Source organism: Anser brachyrhynchus (genome assembly GCF_964034855.1).
Source record: "Anser brachyrhynchus genome assembly, chromosome: 8".
In the NCBI taxonomy this organism is placed as follows: domain Eukaryota; kingdom Metazoa; phylum Chordata; class Aves; order Anseriformes; family Anatidae; genus Anser; species Anser brachyrhynchus.
Window position 1 is genome coordinate 10,212,331 of NC_137702.1, and position 20,106 is coordinate 10,232,436.

Here is a 20,106-nt window from a genome sequence, read left to right on the forward strand (position 1 = left end):
GACGTGCACTGGAGCTTTCTCAGGCTATGGACAGGGCTGTGGCAGTGTGATAGGAGCACGTGCTCAGCGGTGGAGGGCTGGACAATGTTCTTTCAGCCAGTAGCTGGACGTGCTGTCTGCCCAACTTGCCTCCCTGGCAGCCTTTCAGTCTTTCTCCTTGTTGGTGTACTACCCAGTCAGTCCTTCCGATTCCACCCCAAGCGTCTGGTGTGTTATTAGGTGTTTCCTGGGTCCAAGATTATACTTGAGCAGCCTTGCTTTTAAGAAGCTGTGTATGTGGCATTTGGGTAATTGTGAAATAGTTATAAAGGGCAAGCCAGCCGTTCTGTGCACCTGGCTCCTTCAGTGGCTTCTGTAGCCACGTTTGGTGAGTCCTTATCAACTGCTTCACGCATCTCATTGTATAGATGCTGAAGGCAGACATGCACGAAGGTGCCTTGAAGCCTAAAATGCTTCCTGTGTGCTCAGAGCAGTGATGCCTGCAATAATGCATGCTGGAGATGCGGGTGCTAAAAAGCGCTGTAAGAAAAATATCTTGACTGCTGCTTTAGCCCTTTATTTTAAGAGAATCCAGAGAAATTCTTTGAACTATTGCACATTTTCAGCTCAATTAATTTTTTATAGCTGTGTTGGAAACCCTGGGAAAAAAATTTACTACGGAAATCCTTCCAGACGTGTTAATTTTCATCTTGGGCAAGATAATTGCTATTGGACAATTTTGACATGTCTGTAATGGCTTATTGAATCTGGCAGTGCTGTTTTTACCATCAACCACAATTAATTGTTTAGAGACAAGAATGCTGTTATGTAGCAGTTAGAAAAACACTTCTTTCTTCCTCGCACGGTGTCCTTTTGCACTCCTAAACTCATATTAATGAAAGCCTGTGGCTTTGGAAGAGATTTTTTTTCAAAAGTTCTTCTGTGATAGCTGAAAACTTTCCTTCTCTGCTTTTCCTCCCGACAGCAATAGTTTAGGCAAACTGTAAATGCAGTGAGTGGAGGTTCAGGCTGTTGGAGACCTTCCTATTTGTAGTATTTTTGGCTTTTGGCGATGGTTAGGTAGAAAAGATATTAATAGCTTAAAATTCTTAGAATTGTAACGATTGTACTGTTGTACAAGGAAGGGAAAATAAATTCTTTAAGAGGAAAGGTGCTTCTGGCATACAGCTTTCACAAGCAGAGTCAATCATTAGTAAGGTCTTATTGAAACTTCTCCCTATTCCTTCCCTCTTTTTTCCTCCTCAGTTCTTAGGCACCTTTCTGTGGAAAAACCCTTGACCCTAGAATGGGAAAAAAGATAGACATCACTTAGGTTTCCTCTTCTAAACCTTTACAGCAAATATAATGGGCATACAATTCCTTCCAGATAGCAACTGCACACTCAGAGTTTTAAAAAGCCCAGGAACGCCATTCCTCCTCGCACCACCTCCTGCAACACATGTTAAATCCCTGGTGTTATTACGAGTGTGACTTGTATTGTTTGGATAGCTTCAGTTTTACTCCCGTAGCACTGCAAATATTTAACTGTTTTGGTGTTCACAGTAGGCTATAGCCCATCAACCTGAAAGAACTTAGTGTCTTCAGAGCTCTGCTTCCTGTTACCAGTCATTCTGCAAATATTCTGTACTGCACAGGAGTTGCTGCCCGTTTAGGTATCGCCTCTTTTCCAGCTCTTATTCTTGATAAGAAAGCTCTGGTGGTTGTCCCTCAAAAAAGGGAATAGCCGCAGTGATCAGTTGGTTAGCCTGGGCTTTGAGGTAACTGAAGAGGAGATGAAAGGTGTGCTAAAGGTGGCAATAAGTAGAAGATTAAAAGAGATAAAAATACTCTACTGCTGTTGGAAAATAATAATTCAGTAATGATAATATTAATATACAGCAAGGCAGAGTAAATAGAACTCTAAATATATTTTTGCATGTAGTCTGTAAAGTTATTTTTAGTAGCTGCCCAAACTATTTAAGAGAGGAATCTGGTGCTGGCATGCGTTCTTTGCAAATAATGGAAGAATTCTGTTACTTCGTATGTGGTACTCAGTCTCAGCACTGAAGAGACTGCACAGCCAATCCATACTGATAAAAGGCTTCCAGGTCAGCTTGTGTTCCTTAGTATCTTGTGTTTTACATCAGCTACCTGTGCTTACTGAAATTTTCCTTAATGTCTAGGCACCTGCTACTTCTGACGGTAGTACTGAAAAAAGAAGACTCATGAGGGTGAACGAAAAAAGCAGGGGGCAGGGAAGCTATAGAGATGTTTTGGTCCTCTGTCTCTCCTTGGATTTGGTCTCTAGCTCTGGTCTAGTTTGGTCTCACGTGCATACATAAAACATCTCGAGCATATCGGAGGTTTCAGGCACCGTCAAGTTACTTTGTGGTTGCATGGAACCAGCAACTGTGGTGACTTTCTGGAGGAATGAAGTGAGCAACCGTGAGGCTTTCTCTCGGGTGTTTTTGCTAACAGCTCTGAGAATATACCTGTTACTTCTAAGAGCCTTTGTTTTAGAGGAATTAATCTTGATACAGAGTAGTGTAAAAAGATGGGATTTACTTCAAAATTCCTTTTTTTTGTAAAAAGGATTAACATGCTGCAATGACAAAGGGTATCTTTCAGCTGACTTTCAGCAGCCAGCAGCTGGCATTAAAAGTGTTCAAGGTCTAGGATGCTGCAGAAGGTCTGTTGTTTAAACTTTGTAAGAACTCTAAGTATGTGTGAAATTCTGCAGATTAAATTGATCCTTATGATCTCTCAACCAATGAGTAGTGTGACCTGTGGATTAATACTGTAGTAAATCTCTGCTTGCATGCCTTATTCTTTTTGTCCTTAATTCAGATACTTTTTGTAGCATTCGTTATAGCTACAGCTTCATTTTACATCCTTTGCTGCGTGAATGGGAAGACGAGTTGTTACTGTGGGGCTGCAATGAGGCCGGTGCTCAAAAATGCAACGTGCAGAGGCAATCTGGGCCTTTGCAGTTATAAAAACCTAAGTACCAGAAATGTAAACTTAGCCTTAACAGAAAGAATTTCAGAGGCATCAGGCCCTCTGTTAAACTATGGGTACTTTATACCCCTCCTGGATTTGGTATCAGAAGTAAATGTATTCAGTTCCAGGAAGGTACGCTCTAATGACAAGAATGGTTATATGCTGTAAAACTGGAGTACCTTTTGATATTACTTCCTTGATTCTTTTGTCCCTTTTGGCGTAGGACTGGAAGTGCAGGCAGCGCACATCTGTGTTATTTCCTCTGTTAATTTGGTTGTTTGGGTTCATTAGCTTTTCCCCTACAGGAGTCATTAAGAGTCAGGCCTTGTGTATGCTAGCTTCGGGGTCAAGAGAAAACCATTCATCTGGGCCCTGGGGATTTGACCTGTAGAGAAAAGTAATGGTAACCTTGTCTGATACAGAAGTAGTTGTACTCTGCCTTAATGACTGGGGACTCTATGGGAAGTTCTCTGTAGAACCTGAGGAGAAGAGTAAGGGTCATGGCAGCACAAGCAGAGGTTAAAGCAGATTGGGAAATAACCCTAGTGTTAAGAAGACAAGGCTAGTCTGTAATATATAAGGTGAGAAATCATTCCATTTCATTGCAACTGTTTTTTTTCCCAGCACAGAAATAGAATGACTGCATCACACGATGTCTGTTAGGACTGTTCTCTGTCTGCATAGTGCTTTATGTTTCTGTTCTTGAGAAACAGCCCTCATTATCTCACTGCAGAAAAATTGTTGCAAACACATAGGTGCCTTGAAATATTTTGTTCATTCTACTGTCATCTATTTTTAAATGTATAGAGCTGGAGTATTTTACTTTCCACTTCAGGGAGAGAGTTCAAGTGAACCTAAAAGATGCAAAATCTGTTATTATGTGCCTGCTTACTGGTACCTGTGAATATGGGCTTAACCTTTTTCAGCTGAAAAAGCCCCCAGAAACAGAATGTGTACAGAAAGACAGGTCTACTGACTGTGCTTTCTACTTCATTGTGCCTGGACACCAGAGCTAAGTTATGAAGAACTGAAAGCATCACCTTTGTCGTTCAGCGGCTGTCTTGCTGAAAGGAAACAGACGTAGGTAATGGGGACTTCTCTGAGAGCCAAAAAGTTAGGAAGTTGCTGTTTATGTTCTGAGATGAATGTGTTTATAACATGGCAAACCAAGTCTCTGGCAATATCTTTTTGAAACTTTAAAGAAACTTTAAAGACCCTGTGTTTTTAAAGTCCTAAGCCTTGGGATGTGCTTCAGATTTCTTGTATCAAAGTATCATCGTTAACTTTTGCTTAAGTTACTATCATAAAAAAAAATATATCTAAATCTGACTTAGGTACTTGTATGTATGTAAAATAAATCTATTATTTCGGTAGTTTTGTCCAGGACTGTGTAGACCTTGTGCTTTTGCTTGTTCCTACGCAGCTTGCAAAATGTTTTCTAGTGCATCTTTAATCATTTCAAAAGGAAGTTTTTTTATAAACTTACTGTAGTGCAGGCGCACCTCCCTTCATCTCTTTTGATCACAACAGAATTTTAAAAACACTCATCAACACATGAGCTATATTCGGTCTCAGTTTTTCAGTCTTCACAGTATGTGGACTGTCAGTTTCAGTTTTGCCATAACAGTTTACTTAGATTCTCAGTTTAATTTATAAAAAGGTGCTGAGAATGCGTTCAGCCAATGTGGATTGCTTGTTGACCAGCTCTATCTCATGCTTTCCCTGTGCTGTGCAAGGCATCACACTGTTTCGTGTTCAAAGCTGGGTCCTTTTTCCCATGGATTCATTCTGTTAAGAGGAGTACAGCATGTCTCTCTTCAACTTGAGAGATTCACATCTGAAAGGCTTAATGTATCTGACACTTCCCGGCTTGCAGAATTGAAGAGACCCATTCCTGTGCCATTGATCCTTGTCAAGAAGCATGGGTAGCTCTGTGAGCAACCGTAACCTTATGCAGTATTAGCTGGAGAGCGGTAGATTAACCAACTGTATTGTTGGGGAGGACGGGTGTCTGCCTCAACTGTATTTTTGGAGAGGTTGCATGAAAAAGAAGAAAAAAAATCTACTGATTAAAGGTAGAAGTAAACCTGGCTCCTCTGTATGTGTCAGTGGATGCAAAATTACATATACCATGTTCAGATTTAATAAGTAAATTATCAGACTGCTCTAAGTAGGACATTAAAAAGTTTGTAGACAAGGGAGAGTAGTGCTGGTATTTGGAAAATATCATACTGTTTAAACCTTACGCACTAACTTTGAGTCCATGAATTATTTTGTAACACAAAAAAACCTCTGAGACTGCAAAGTTATTTCACAGAACACAAAGTACATATTCTTTACTTTGTTTATATTGTTTTCCTTGGGAACCGAATATTTTTGTGAATTAGTTAGAAGGAAAAAGGAGTTCAGTCCCAAACACAGCTTGATGTTCTGCACATACCAATAAAGTCCATTTAAAATCACACGAGGGGGCCTGGCTTTCAATGATAGGAGGCAGGAAATTTTAAATTCCATCTCCAGTTCATACTCGTGTACCCTGATGTTGTGGCATGCGTGGTGTGCCTGACCATTTAATTCTTTCTCCACCAGAATTGTTACAGGCCTCCACAGGAGTTTCAGCTAAGTGTTTGATCTGTAGTTTGGCAATTTTGAGTGTTTAAATGTCATAAGCCAGGTTCTTGAAAAACACGTAAAGGACTTTATTTAAGTTTAGTGGCATTTCATTTTTTTTTTCCTGCATCTGATAGCTATTTACCTTTTCATGAATGCGGTCAGACAAGATGGTTAGCTTTCAATGATCAAAGACCTAGAGTTTCCAGAAAAATACTAACCAACAGGGGATTTTGACTTAATTTTTGGGATGCTTATACCAAGGTAGTCCTATAGACTGCAGTCTTCTGTGGTGCAGCTACAGTTTGACTGGAAGTTGAATGCAGCTGTACCTGGTTGCAGTACTGCTCCTGAGAACAGGAGGAAGATTTAGTTAACTAATTTTTGACTGGAGGAAGCTTTAGTTAATGAATTTGTGCATTTTCCTGCAGCTGTATGCCTGCTATGGTTAGACCAGTTCCCCAAGATGCGTCTCTTAAGGATTAATATCTTACCATGTAGACATGCAGAATTAGAATAGTAAGTAGCGGACATTCAGGTGGGTCCTTGCTTTACAGAAGGGTGGAATTGATTTTAAAAAGCTCAGCTGCAGAAAATAGAGCTGATAAAAACATTGGCTTCTCAAGGACACAAGCTGGCTTTGTGAGCTCTGCCTCGGGAAGGAAGTGCTTGCAGGCAGATGGGTTAAAGGAAAAACCTGTTTGGGTTGGTGGTGGCCAGGTAAGCTAAGCACACTGGGGACAGCTCTCCAGAGAATGCCAGTCCTTTTTGCAGTTCTGGCTAACCAAGGACAGAAGAGTGGGTCTCAGAAGTTCAGAAGTAAAAGTGCTATAATCGGAAACGCTAAAGAAATCCTCATCTAAAGACAGAAGCCAAGACTTTGAAAATATGAATCTAACTTTAGGTACCCAGTCTGTATTTATGCGTGCAGGTGGCTAGATCAGAAGTGTTGAGCAACCGTTTGTTTCACTGAGGACTTGTGAACGTGCAAGCTTTTGAATTCCAGTCATTTTCTTAAATGCCTGTGTATGAGGTTAAGAGCTCATGGTTAAACCCTTGCTTTCAGCAACGCAGGCTTCAAGTTGTTTTTTTTTTTTACACTCATAGGAAGATGATTGACTTGTTTTGTCACTTCGGAGCCTGTAATAGTGCATGATGAACCTCTTTTATTTATTATTTTGAGATAGATGCCTCTAAATATCCTGTGTTCTGAGGAAGGCTTGCTAAATATCCTGCTGGTGGTAACCTCTTCCTTCTTCTTAGAATGTTTCAGGGATAGGAGAAAGTAAGATAAGAGGCAGATAAATACTAAACTGGAAACAGCAAGCTCCATTGTCTCTTTCCCTTTCTCCCTTCCCTTCCCTGTAAGTGTGTGCACTTTTGTGTGGGTGGGGGGGGTTGTATCAGTGTTTTAACACTAATTTTAAAAACACTAATTTTAAACCTACTGGTCCATTTACCATTGTCTCAAGCGAAAAATCAAAAAAGCATTCTTGAACTGCAACCCCTGCAATTCCTGTATTGTTACTTTCTGCTATCTTGGAAATATGTTTAGGTTAATACATGAAGCTTGCATATTCTCACTCTCATCATGGGGGAGGAGAACTGAATATTGTATTGAGGACTAGATTTTCCTGTTAAATGTGCATATAAAGACATGAAGTTCAATTAAATATTGTAATGCTGGCTCTTTAACCTTTTGCCTGGGATTTTTTTTCCTTGTATATTTTTAGTAAGTTCAGTTTCTAGTGCTTTCTCTTCCTTTCCTTCCTCTCTCACCCTGGACCCCAGGAAGCATACTCTTGAATTAACAAGTGTTTTGTAATTTCACTTCCTTCATTGCACTTCACTTGTCAGCGATTGGGACCATTCAGAAACAGGGTTGTATGAGAAAGTTTTTAAGGCTTGCCTTTGCACAACCCTGTTTGTAGGGGATCCTGATGCATTTTATAATTGCCAATGAAGTGTCCGTTTACATTTGAAGGTGCTCATTGTGGCACAGCTGGAGCGTTGAGGCTGGGAAAAGCACTCTGAAACAGCTCAAAACCAGTATTTTGGGGCAGAATTCAAACTAAGTTTGCACCATGAGAGGTGGTTGTGTACAGTAACTTGGAGTCAGTAGCTCCTTGGAGCTATTTTTACAGACTTACGTAAAGCAAACAGGTTATTTATCTGGAATTTTGCAGGCATATATTCCATGGGCTGATGCTGCTCGTATCTTTGTGGGGAAGGTGAGAAAAAGTTTATTTAAGTAAGAGGCTCCTCGTCAGGGGCTGCAACATGTTTCCAGGCAGAACGGAGCGTGTAGTGTGTTCGGTGCGGGGCGAGCTTTCTGCTCTTGAACACAAGTGTTACTGTCAAGATGGCGTTTCTCTTGCCGGTGTCAGCAGCAAGGTGCCTTCTCTTCTGTGCCTGTGAGATAATTTATGCCGTTGCTAGCTCACCATATCACAGATTGTCATTTGCATTGAAACCAGGCTCTGCTTAGGAGCCGAGTGGTGTGACTTCAGCTTGCAAACGTGCTGTTCTGCGTTAGGCCTTCTTTGCTTTCTGTTTTTCCTACTAATATAATTGCAGGAAAAAGTGGTTATCGAGGTCGGTTTGCATAGATATACTGGGAGTGTTTTCCGGTTCCAACAAAATAAACTTAGTTCCTGAAGTGTTTCAAACCTGGGTATGAGTAAGTGAATGCCCATAAACCTGACTTTGTTTGTAGGGGTTGAGTAGTGCCTTGTTGCAATGTGCCTGCAGTTGAAGCCTTACTGTAATCTGTTTCTAGAAGCAGGCAAGCAAATGAGTGTTCAGCATTGATTGAAAGGAACGACAGGAAAGGGGTAAATTGTGCCTGCTGACCATGAGAGCTGCTGGATAGAGCAGAGAGTTAAAGGAGGACAGACCTTGCCATGTTTGTTTTCCTGCTAGCACTTAAACGTTTGGAACGCCACAAATGGGTTTTGTTAACGCTCCTTCCCGAGTGGTGCATGTTAATTCTTGCTTGCCCTATAAAATGAGCCGTGCCTGTACAAGCCTTTGTAGGAGGAGGTGACAGCGGATCAATCACTGCAGCACCTGACACAGCACAAGACATGGCGTTAGGTCTGCTGTGCTTCTTGGCTTCTGGGCCCAAGCTCTGGTGGTAACCGTGCTGTGGCAGTTGCATGAAGAAGCTTGCCCTCTCTCCGAAGAATAGCTGACACCTCTTAAAGCAAGCTTATTTTTATCCTGTAACTGTTAACACTTTTAAAGAAAAAGCAATTCAGTTCTTTAGTCAAAATATGTACGGGTTGGAAAGCAGAAGAGAATTTTACTTCAGGCTACAGATTGTTTTTCCTTCAGTTTTCAGCAACTGAGAAGTGGGAAAGAAAAGTGGCCTTTAGAGGAAGAATTTTGTTTTTCTGTTCTTTTAATCAGGCTGTTCTGCCTAGCCACTTGAGCCCTTCTGGTCTCATTAAAAAGCCTGAGCTTTGTTCTGAAATGTGCTCGCTTCACCTGCATGTTCTGACTGTGTCCGTACTGTGTTTTTTCCCCTGGCAACATCAGTTCACCTGCTGTCCAAGAATACAGCCCAAATTAAACATCCAACTTGTTCTGCTTTAACATTTATTTTGTTTGGTGCCATCAGTGTGTTAGGTGATCAGTGGAAATGGAAGGTTACTGCTCAGAGGCAGTTGGGTGAGGTGGTTTTTTAGACCTTTGAACTGTCCACTTCCTAACAAGCAGAGGGCTATGAACAGGCATCAAAAACAATTAAATTGAATCTGGTAAGCAGTCTCAGTGTACCAGCTTGTATCTCATACGGGAGTCCTGAACATACCGATACTGTTCTGGTTCCAGTTTCGTACAGTTGAAGCTGATGAGACCAGATGGGGGAAATAAGGAAATTTCCAGGCCTCCCCCTCGAGCTGATGTAGCTGATTATGGCAGCTGGCGCAGAAGGACATGATGGCTTGTCTTAGAGCCAGAAGCCTCCCAAGTAGTCGCTTGGGCTGCTGGGTGTGACAGATGACTGTTTAAACATACGAAAACTGAAGACTGGATTGTGTCCTCCTTGAAACATGTGGTTTAAAACCTTTGTACGAAGCTGAGTGACAAGATCTGGATGTTATTAGGCACGAGAGTTACCTTTTCACTTCCAGCATCAGACATGATACAAAAATGCAAGCTTTGTCCCCTTTGAGGTCTGCTTCAATACCTTCGCTGATGTCTGCGCTGCTGTTACTTTGCTTGCTGGGTGTCCCTTTGGAGTCAAGCTATGTAGTCTGGCTCTTGCTCTGACATCTCCTTCCCTCTCTCCCCTCCATGCTGAAGGTGTTACACAACTCTAGTTTCTCTTTATTCCTGTTTCTCTGCCTGCTTTCTTCACTGAGCTTCTCCACCATATTTGCCCTTTGTCTCAGCATTTGTCTTGCAGTGTTCAGTTCCCCAGAACTCGTATTCTTTACTTAACATCATTTGATTTGTCATCTTGAATGCACTCTCCACACCTACTTTTCTTAACCACTTAATGTGTTGCCTTTGTCAACATTTGGGCCACCATAGAGGGGTGTCTTGTGGTTATTTGTTGCTTTTTAAACAGAAAACAGTGACATTTAAAGCAGAGTAAATAGTAGGCCAACTTTTTGTGGCTTTCCTGTGCAGTATCTGGTGACTTATGTTAGACCTACATATTGAAACAGCATTGTTTTTCAAAATAGTGTTAAACTCTTCAGCTCATTTCTTTCTTCCCCCTCAGACTTGGTGATATTTGGAGTCTTTGGTTTTGAGCTCTAACTGCTGGAATCATGTGGATCTGATGTCTTTTCTTTGCAAGCTTCTAATTGTCCTATTAGTGTGTTCAAGACTTTATTTTGAAGGCTAAAACCTGAAAGCTGAAGGTTCAATATTAATCTCTTGAGGTTAAACATGTAATGCCATGTGCAAATACCATTATATGTTGAATTTCATTCCCTTTCTCATGCTTGAGTCTGATAACATGACTGCAAGTGTTTGCAAGGAAGCAGTCCTAGCAAGGAAGCAGCCCTATTATCCTATCCCTAGGTGAAAATAATGTTTCCAATGACAGTTGTGTGGGAAAGGGTTATACTGCTGCTTTTGCCTTTTGTTGCATTAAGCTATAATACCTGAAGCCTCTACAAAGCTGTCTGATCTGGAAAGCACCCGTGCTTGGCTAAGCATCTGGGTAACTTGTCCTTCAAAGACGCGACTGGCCTCTTTCCTCATAAGGTTCGGGAGAGGTAACATACAGCTTTGCTGAACTTCCATTCTAGCAATGAAAGCACATAGCTCATACCATGGATAATCTTGAAGAGAGAGAATATTTTTGTGAGCTAAAATGCCAGTCTTTTAAGCCATAGTTCAATCTGCTATGCAGACTTCTAGTAAATACAAAAATAACCTGAAGTGGTTACTTTTAGACTCTGGCAACCAAATAACATGACTGTTGGTCTCCTGTTGCAGGACAAAAAGCTAGCAGTAAGAATAATGGGTAGCTGTGTCACTGCAACTTGATAATACAGAGTCTGAAAAGGTCTGAACACTGTTCCATTTAGCTGTGAGGTCTCTCTATGACAAGCAGCGTCCTTTGCTTTCAGTCTTGTAGCCTGATCAGATCTCTCCTCCAATTGCTTGTGCGCTTACGCAATGCCCGTTGTTGTAGCGGAACAATGCTTTGAGATGGTGTGTGTGCTGTAACCTTACTGGGTTTTGTCTGAAAGTACCAGCCCTGAAATGTCTCAGGGACGAAATAGAATCCGGTATTCTCTAAGGGAGAGGTGCCCTTAATATCCTTTAGGATATTCTTACCACGCAGAGCTGGTTTGAGATTGAGAACAAGTATTTTTCTTTCAGTTGCACTGGCAAATAAAAAATAATCTTTGCAATTTTGTGTCTATGCCGAAAAGGCATTGTCGAAGGGCTCTGAATAAAACAGGCCATCAGGCTGGCTGTGTGCATTACCAGCCCGAACGATCGGAGGAATTGGATTACTTCTGTGACACCGGGGGAACACTGAACTCTGTGTGGCACTTGCCTTACGGACAATTCAGGACTCTGTATGCAAAGGTTACCTGCTGGCCAGCCACCATCTGAGGTCAAGTCTTACAGGTTGCCTATAGGAAAATCTTAGATTGGTTGCTCACTTGATGATTAGCCTGCTATGCATCGTAGAAGTAATTAGAGCCCGAACTGGAGCTCTCATCTCTAGTAAATGAGCTCTGAGCACTTGCCAGGAGATAGGGCCTCCTGTCAGAAACTACTGGGTTGTGTCTGTGCTAGAATCAGGTTTGGTGCTGACTTCTGCAGCTCGTCTGTGTCCTCTGTGTATCTGTTGTTTTCACCCAGCCTGTGCTAGAATGCAGTCCTTGCGGTTAAGACGGGTGAATGACCTTGCAAGCTAATTTGCCTGGAAAAGTACTGGGGGAATAGATATTAGATGTACTTAACTAATATGGGAGCAATGGGACGAATCAATAGGTTTACTTAATTGAAAAGGAGAGCATGAGCATACTCAAAATAGCAGGTAGCTATCATTGTCATATCTCGGTATGTATTTCAATACTCTTATGGAGTGCTCGTTTTATTTATTAGCACTTCTGGAGCACTTACTGTGGTATTGTATAGCCCTAACCGAAACAAAAAGCCAGGTCAGTGATCCCATTCACCCTTGCATTTTCTTGCTGATGAATTTGAATATGGCAGTGTTAAATGTATGGTCTGTTACTGCCCAGTCAGAAAGGTGAACTGGTCTGAGGTGGTCGGGAAGTGTCACTTTAGAATTGGGGTTACTGAGCGAGGTGTTTTTAGGCCTTTCGTTCCAACTTGGCCAATATTGTTCTGGTTTGAGCATAACTGCCTGAGAAGTACCACTTGCACCCTTCAAAGGAAAGCCGATTTATATGAGATTAATGTAGAAATCTCTTATTCTCTATTCTTTTCCTTAAGTGTGCACAAAATGCTATTTTGTGATTTTAAAAATAAATTTAAAATTATATTGAGCAATGTTTTTTTCTTGAGTACTCTAAGGTCATCTGGCTCCCTTAGGGGTTCAAGTAAAAGCACTGAGAAAGATCAAAGCTGGAAAAGCTCAAAGCAGTATTGTTTCCAGCACTAGGTCAGGTTGGCTGCGGCTATGTCTAGTTGAATCTTGAAAATCTCCACGGATGGCAATTGCATAGCCCTGAGTGGCCTGTTCCAGACCTGCTCCGCTCTCCTGACACGCGACCTCACAGCACGAGAGCCAGGTTGTTTTGGGTCTCTGCCTTGAGCCAGCCTGTGATTTCTTGGTCCAAGTGTATTCGTGCAATCAATGCCCTCTCCCAAACTGCAGTGCCTGGGCTAAAGCTGTGCCAAACGTTTGATGTTTATCGTTAGTGTGTGAAGTCTTGTTTGCTTTGATTGCAGAGAGGGGCCGAGAAGGCATTTTATTTTGCAAAATGATATGCAGTGAGCACAAATTTCTGAGCAATTATCTCTACTTTAGCACAAAAGAGATTAGTTTGATAGAAAGTTAATGCTACTTAAGGACAGGATGGTACATTTCAAAATATCCGTCAGATTCTCTAGAATTCAAGAGCTTTCCTTGCACCCTTTCTCCTGCTGTTAGGCCAATGCAAAAGATATGAAACTGTCTTGAAGTGGTAGCAAGAAGCTAAAATTGCTAAATATTGGAGCATTTCCTAGACCCAGGCCCCTTTTATGAGATTGCCTCCTTTGGTGTGAGAAAGTAGTTGATATCTGCTTGAGAATCTGGCCCAGGTTGGAGCTATCAGCTGCCTTTGAAGAACATTTGAATGTGAGGAAGTATGTCTTCTACTTGCCCTTTGCCTGGATGGTTGCTCAAGGGCGAAACGTAGATGCACAGCACTGTGATCAGGCCAAAGGTTTGTATCTAAAAGGAGAAAAATGCTGAGGGAGAGGATGCCTTATGCCGCCTGTCCCCATGCGCTCAGCGTGTGCTTCCCAGCTTGTCCAGCGAGGGCTGTGAAAGCAGTCGGCGGAGCTTCTGCGAGAGAAGGAGGGAGCGGTCGTGTCCTGGGTTACCGGTGAGATGTGCAGCTCGTGGGCTCGGGTGAACCTGGTTCCCAGGGGATGTGTGGGGTAGCTGTGAGGGGAGTGTGGAGCCCCCCACTGCTTCGTGGTGCCCCCTCCCGGCGAGCTTTGTGACAGGTGACATCGCTGGCGCATCACCTACCTGAACAACTTGGCCTTGTTAAATAGTTACCTGGGGAACTGGTGCGTCTGTTGGGAAAGGATTTCAGAATTAACCGCTGAGCTCAAAAAAGACGGGGCTTGGCTGTAAGGAAGGGGTTTTTCTGTCAGCTGTTCGGGAGGTGAGTCTTGACCCATGCGCCAGCAGAGGCTGGGCCTGCGCGCGCCCTTTCCTGCCTAGCGTGGTCTGGGGAGCTCAGCTACATCCAGGCTGCACGGAGCGTGGTTCCTGTTTGCCTTCTGGATCTGAGACACAAAGAAGTCCAGCAAAATACAGCTGAATTCGAAGTTTCAGAAATAACAGGCTGCATTTACAGTTTCTATTTTAACAAGATGATGGTGGCACATGCAAAGCCTCTTAAGGGAGTGTTGGAGAACTGCCTGCGACAGAGGAGCAAAGTTGGTGCAGCCAGCCTCAGTGCTCTGTGCTTCGACCAGGCTTGGGAGCAAACTATCCTGGCTGCCTCACTTGGATTTTCTTGAGAGAACTGACTGCGTTGCTGCCAGGTTTCCCTTCTGGCCTGACCTAGTCTCTGCTTTGTGGCTAACGAGGGGGCTGGGAGCGAAACCAGAAGCTGTTAAAACACAGCATAGAAGGTATTGTGGCGTAAGGGATCTATACGTGAAGCACAAGTCCAGTGTTGCTTTAATGATTATTTGAGAAGCAGCGGAGCTGCTGTGCCTTAACCCAGGATTATATTACTTAGCACTGCTTGGCTGAGGATTCGTTTCACAGTCTCTTACAGCATTTATCTTACAGTTAGTGCATGTTCCTTCTCGTGAGGGTTTCCATTTGATGGAGCTGATGTAGTACCGAACGCAGCGGGAATCGGGTCCCTGACTAGGGCTTGCAGATACAGCAATAAAAAAGTGTAACTTACAGTAACATATTGTGATATTTTTCTTTGCTGCTGCTTCAGTTTAGGGAAAAGATATCTGGGAACTTGATCAGGCTCCATGACCTACATTTGGATACTTAGCCCTCTCCTTGTTTTGTTCTGCCCGAGAGCCAGCTCTTCATCTTTTTTTCATTTATGTTCATCACGCTGAAATGAGAGGGTAGTATTATGTTGTAGGTGTTTCTGAAAGGTCTATTTCAATACCAGCATTTAAGTATTGTTAGTTGATGCAGTGGTGGCTGTTGCATGCATCTTTAACATGAATGTAGTGGTAGAGGTGGGGAAGGGAGATGTTTTCAGCCTCTCGTGGTCTGCAAACTTCCTGCCTGCTTAGCCTTAAGGGGAAAAAAATTTTTAATGTATAGTTGAGCTAAAGATGCTTGTGTAGTGATGAATCTTACATTCCTGATGATATCTGAAGTGAATTAATTACAAATGTTGTTTTGTCTTTTCAGTACATCAACTGTGGTAACCTGGAGCAGCTATTAGACAGTAACCAGCATTTGCCCTGGACAGTGAGGGTGAAATTGGCTTATGACATTGCTATGGGAATCAGTTATCTTCACTATAAAGGCATTTTTCATCGAGACCTTACATCCAAGGTACTGTCTATAAAATGAAGGGAAATTTTAAATGAAGGTACTATAACTGATTGTTTGGTTCTTTCTTCTCCTTCCAGCAGAGAAGTACTGTTATATAAAGTGTGATCTAAGACACTGTAAGAAACAAATTCAAATACAGTTTATAGGTTTAAAATCTTTCCCAAAACGTGCTGATAGTTTTCATGGGAACTGAAGAAATAATTACGCTGAAGGAAGGTCATTCCTTAAATGAGTTCAGGTTAGGATTTCCCAGAAACCAGCTGCAGAGTTCTTAGTTTTTTGTTCTGAACTATGGTTCAGTAATGTATTACAATCCCTGGATAATTTAGCATAACAATCTAATACTTGCAACAGAACAATCATACAAAGATCCCAAGTTGAGATTATTACAAATGCACTTTAAATTTTATTTTTGTTCTATTTCCCAATACATTTCACAAATCTTCCTTCAACAGGAAGAGTGGCTGTTCTTTACTAATTCACAGTACTGTTTTATATTTCTTCCATTTCTATGGTCAGTAAGACCAAACCAGTTTACCTATGTTTTTTTGGTGGTCTTACAAGGATTGAAAAAGAAAAAAAAGGTTAGTTAGGAAAGAAGGAATCCATACGGAGACTGGAATGAAGGAATCTTGTATGGGAAGGGAAAGAATTAAAAAAGAACTCCTAGAATCTCTGGTGGGCTGGTTTGGAATTCCAGTTCTTGAATAGACTAATTCAGCAATGTAACTATTATATCATACAAGTTAAATTCCATGCGATGAAAATTCAAACTGCCCTAATTTGTTGCTCAAACACTAATGTTGAAATGAAGCTTTCATTTTTCTGAAGTTTGATCTTAGAAATATTTAATGAGTTCCTAGTAATCTGTTGAGCTCTTTTCTCCTGTTTGTTTTAATGATCACATCACAAACAAAGACTTCTCCATTGCTTCGGCGTACGGGCAAGGTAACTGTATTGTTTATGACTGCTAACGTTAAGTCTGTCACCTCTCGGTGAATTTATTAACTATCCTCCAGAACGGTATTTCAGTGGCAGAGTTTTCAATGGACTTAGATCGGTCTGAACTGCTTTGGTGACAGCTTGTATGGATTTACTTGGCTGAAGTAGCTAGCTAATTCAAACTCAGCTAGAAGTATTGACTGCTTCTAGTTTCATAGAGCACTAAGCTCTGGGAACAAATTGCCCCAGTATTCACACTGGATCCTGCCATCCATTGCAGCCTGTGATGACTGCTGTCCTGTCTGCTAATGACCCTATTTAAGCTTACTCAGGACTTGTAATATGAAAATACCCCGAAAACTGTCTTGGGAAGACTTTATAATGTCACTTCAGCCAAAAGCATCCAGAAAAAACATAATCTTAACCTAAGGGGAACCATGTTTTTTGAAGATTAGAAGCAGCTTTTATAAATAAAAACTCAGTACAGCGTGTTTGAAAATCCAAGTGACTACTAGCCTTCCATCCACTTTTTTTTGAAGTTATCTCGGCATATTGTTAAGCAGATGAAGGACATGCATTTAGCCAAGGGAAAAAATGTTCAACTGGTAGGCGAAAGAAGTATTTCACTGAAGCAGTAAAATATTTCTTCGGATGGCCTTTCAAATGAAAGGTGCTGAATTCAAGAGCGTCAAACTTATGACAAATGCCCGGACTTGAAGACATGTCGGTTTGTGATAGGCTCAGAAAGCTCCATTTAGGTCACCTTGGAGTGTGCAGATAAGTGCATAAAAATCACTGAAAAGATAACTTAGTGGTCCCCCCTTTTTTTCAGTTCATGATGAATTTTGCACATTTGAGAGTGGGGAAGTAGAGTTACTGGAAGGAACCAAAGTAACTAAGGAGATTGCCTGCAGTATTTACCATAAACACATGCTGTGGTGGCTAGTCCTATGAAAATCCATTTCCTGAGTGTGAATGCCTTTATTCAGAGCTTTGCATGATTACGTATCATTCTCTGGAGCTGCCCTAACAGCGCTTCAATGTTATCTATTGCTCAATTGGTGTAAGCCGTTGTTTAGAAAATGCAGGGTGAGTGCGTGGTTTCAGTGTACCAGCAAGCACATCAGTGGCCACAGGAAGTAGTAAGGGTTATTAAAAAATAATAATAAACTAAAGAGCCCACATTTAACACCACCACCAGCCCCAGCAAGAATTTACAAGTGGTTATGCTGTGTTTGGGTGGGTCTTAGCACTAAGGGTAGCGTGTGTGGATAAAAGTTTGTCGTCAGCTGCCTTCCGGGTAGCTGGTTGTACTGTAATGTTTTCCAGTTCCTCAGTTTTACTTATTTATTTGTTGAAGTGATGTATGCACTTGCCTGTTTTCTTCTTAGGAGGTGAAGTAGATGAAACACCAGACTTTAAGCACTAGGGTACTTTTGAATTTTACTAGTGGAAATGTATTTTGTATTTTACCAGGTTTGTACTGCTGATGGGTTGAGTCGCCTTCCATTCTTACTATTAAATAGTCAACGTATGAGCGAGGTGAAGGAAGATTTGAGAGGCTCAATCCATAGGGAAGAGCTTGTGATCTGGGTGGGATAAGGGTAGATTCAGTAGTGTTCTGTACTGTGCTTCTTCGGTGAGCTTTGGGACTTGATGTGAGGACTTCATTAATTACCTGAGGGTGAAGACAAGGATTTAAACAAAAGTCAGAACAGATGCTGAGTTTGCTGGGATGAAGAGGAAGGTATTTTTTCTAGAAACTTACCTGCCTTGACTGAACTATAAACTGAGACTTTCTGTGCAGGAGTGTCAACGTATGTGTATGTGTGCTGGATGCATAAAGGCTTAAAGAAAAAGTAACCATCCTCTGTCAATCTAGGATTGAAAATTAGTTGTTCCTGACAATTAGTATATGGCAGGATGATCTCTCCCTGCCTAATTGCACCACGTAGCAGAGCAGTGTTACTGCAGAAAGCCAGAGGAAAGGAACAGTAGTGAGGAGCAGATGTAGGTCAGTATAGTCGATGTGGCAGCCCCCGGGGGATGTCAGGCCTGACACCCCACTTGTGCCCTTCCTGCTGCCCCGCTGTCACAGCGGGAGGGCTTGCTGGAGGACAGGGCTGGCCGGAGAGCTGGCATTCACCCGTGTTGTGAGCAGCTCTGCCCTCGGGCCCTGCGCACGGGCTTCTGTAGCTGAAGTCTGTAGCTTGGTCTGCCCTGAGTGACAGCAACAGCCCAACTTGGATCTGTCAGAGGTTCAGGGGGGTTGGATTGGCTCTTCCCAGCCTGCAGATCGTAGGTGTGTGCCTTTTGGTTTTCCAGAATTGGGTGCGATTGAAAACGAGGTCTTACAATCAATAGTAGGTGGTGAGCAGCTTTAGGTAAGCTCCATTGGTGGTAAAATCTATGGAGGAATTCTGATCTCTAGGCCAATATATGTGTATATGTGTGTGTATTCCTGCCAACATGGGCTTTCACTTCACAGTAAATGTGGAATGGCTTGCCCTTCTTTCACGGAGAGATGAGTGGTCTCAGTTACAGAATCACGCACGCGAGCAGTCACTGTGGACTACCTGATGTAAGGTAAACTCCCTGCCTTCGGGCTTGAGAGTGACATCCCCTCACTCCCTACCTTGTGTGCTGTTTTTTTTTGGTCAAAACAAAATAAACCCCAAGCAATGAACAGAACCTTTGTCTGATCAGTCTTCTACTTGCTGCTGCTTCTGTAAGGTCCCCTTTGTGCTAGGCTGAGCTCTTGCCTGGATATTTTGCACAGCACAGGAGGGTTTGCACTGAAAAAAAAAAAAAAAGCAAGCTGTTACAGTTTATTTCTAATGATAACACTAAACTTTTACTGGTACTTTGAGACCAAAATGGAGCCTGTCCCTTAAACATATTGGTTTTAGTTTTAAAAACATGTACAGTATTGTAAACTTCCTGTTGCACATTAAATTGTCAATTGTGTTTCTGCTAAGGGATGGCACTTTAAACACAGATGATGCATTTAAGTATTTTAATTCAGTAACAGTCATCAGAGGATTGCAAATGACACATCAGGAGTACATCAGGAGTACGTCTGTTTTCTAGAGTGCAATAAAATCTCTGAGGAGTTTAGCTTGTATGTCATAAAACAAAATGATGAGGTTTCTTCATCTGAGCAACTTATTTTTAACTCTGAAACTTTTCAGTCTATTTTCGGGTTTTGTTTGTGTAAAAGGGAGAGTAGAATATTGCATTCATCTTAGCAGGATTATGCTGTGCAAAGCAGATGTTAAGCTGCTGTAACACACAAAGGGGGCTTTATGTTCTTTCACATCTGTCTCTGCATAAACAGCTCCGTTAACTCTTTAGGACTCGTGTACAGAACTCCCTGCTTTTATTAAGAGACTGCCTCAGGAAGGACCGATGGGGTCCCCGTTTTGGGGGGGAGAAAGCATCAAGAACCCAACTGCAGTCAAATACTGCCCTCTGTGACCGTGTGAGCTGCCAAAGGAAAGAATATCCCTCTTTATGTAGAGGTCCAAGGAGAAAGCTTGAGAAGGTCTTCGTGTTTTATTGCCTTGCAGCTTATACAAACAGTGCACTAGTAAGTCAGACAAGTTTTCTTAAAGCCCATGTTGTAAAGCTGCTTGACATTTCGTCTCACTGGCAGTTTTTGAAGCTGTCCCTTATGCTGGAGAGGAAGTTGAACTCCTGTGTCTCTGTGCCAAATTCCAGTAATTAAACTAATTACCAAATTAATGCATATTTTTTCTTTTTTGTATAAACTGGGAAGTGTAAATTTGTCAGCAGAAACAACGCATTATGCTCTGTACTTTTCCTACTAAAATATCACCTCTAGCTTAAATTTTAAAGTTATTTTCAAC

The 20,106-nt window shown here is 42.0% G+C and overlaps 1 protein-coding gene across 2 annotated transcripts in view; it reads left to right on the forward strand.

The window, feature by feature from the left end:
- Positions 1-20,106, forward strand: part of TESK2 (testis associated actin remodelling kinase 2) — a 77,233-nt gene that overhangs the window by 38,434 nt on the left and 18,693 nt on the right. For both annotated transcript variants that reach the window (XM_080602232.1, XM_080602233.1), the window contains exon 5: positions 15,149-15,295. In XM_080602232.1, coding sequence (XP_080458358.1) covers positions 15,149-15,295 — 147 coding nt within the window. The remainder of the gene's footprint in view (positions 1-15,148; positions 15,296-20,106) is intronic.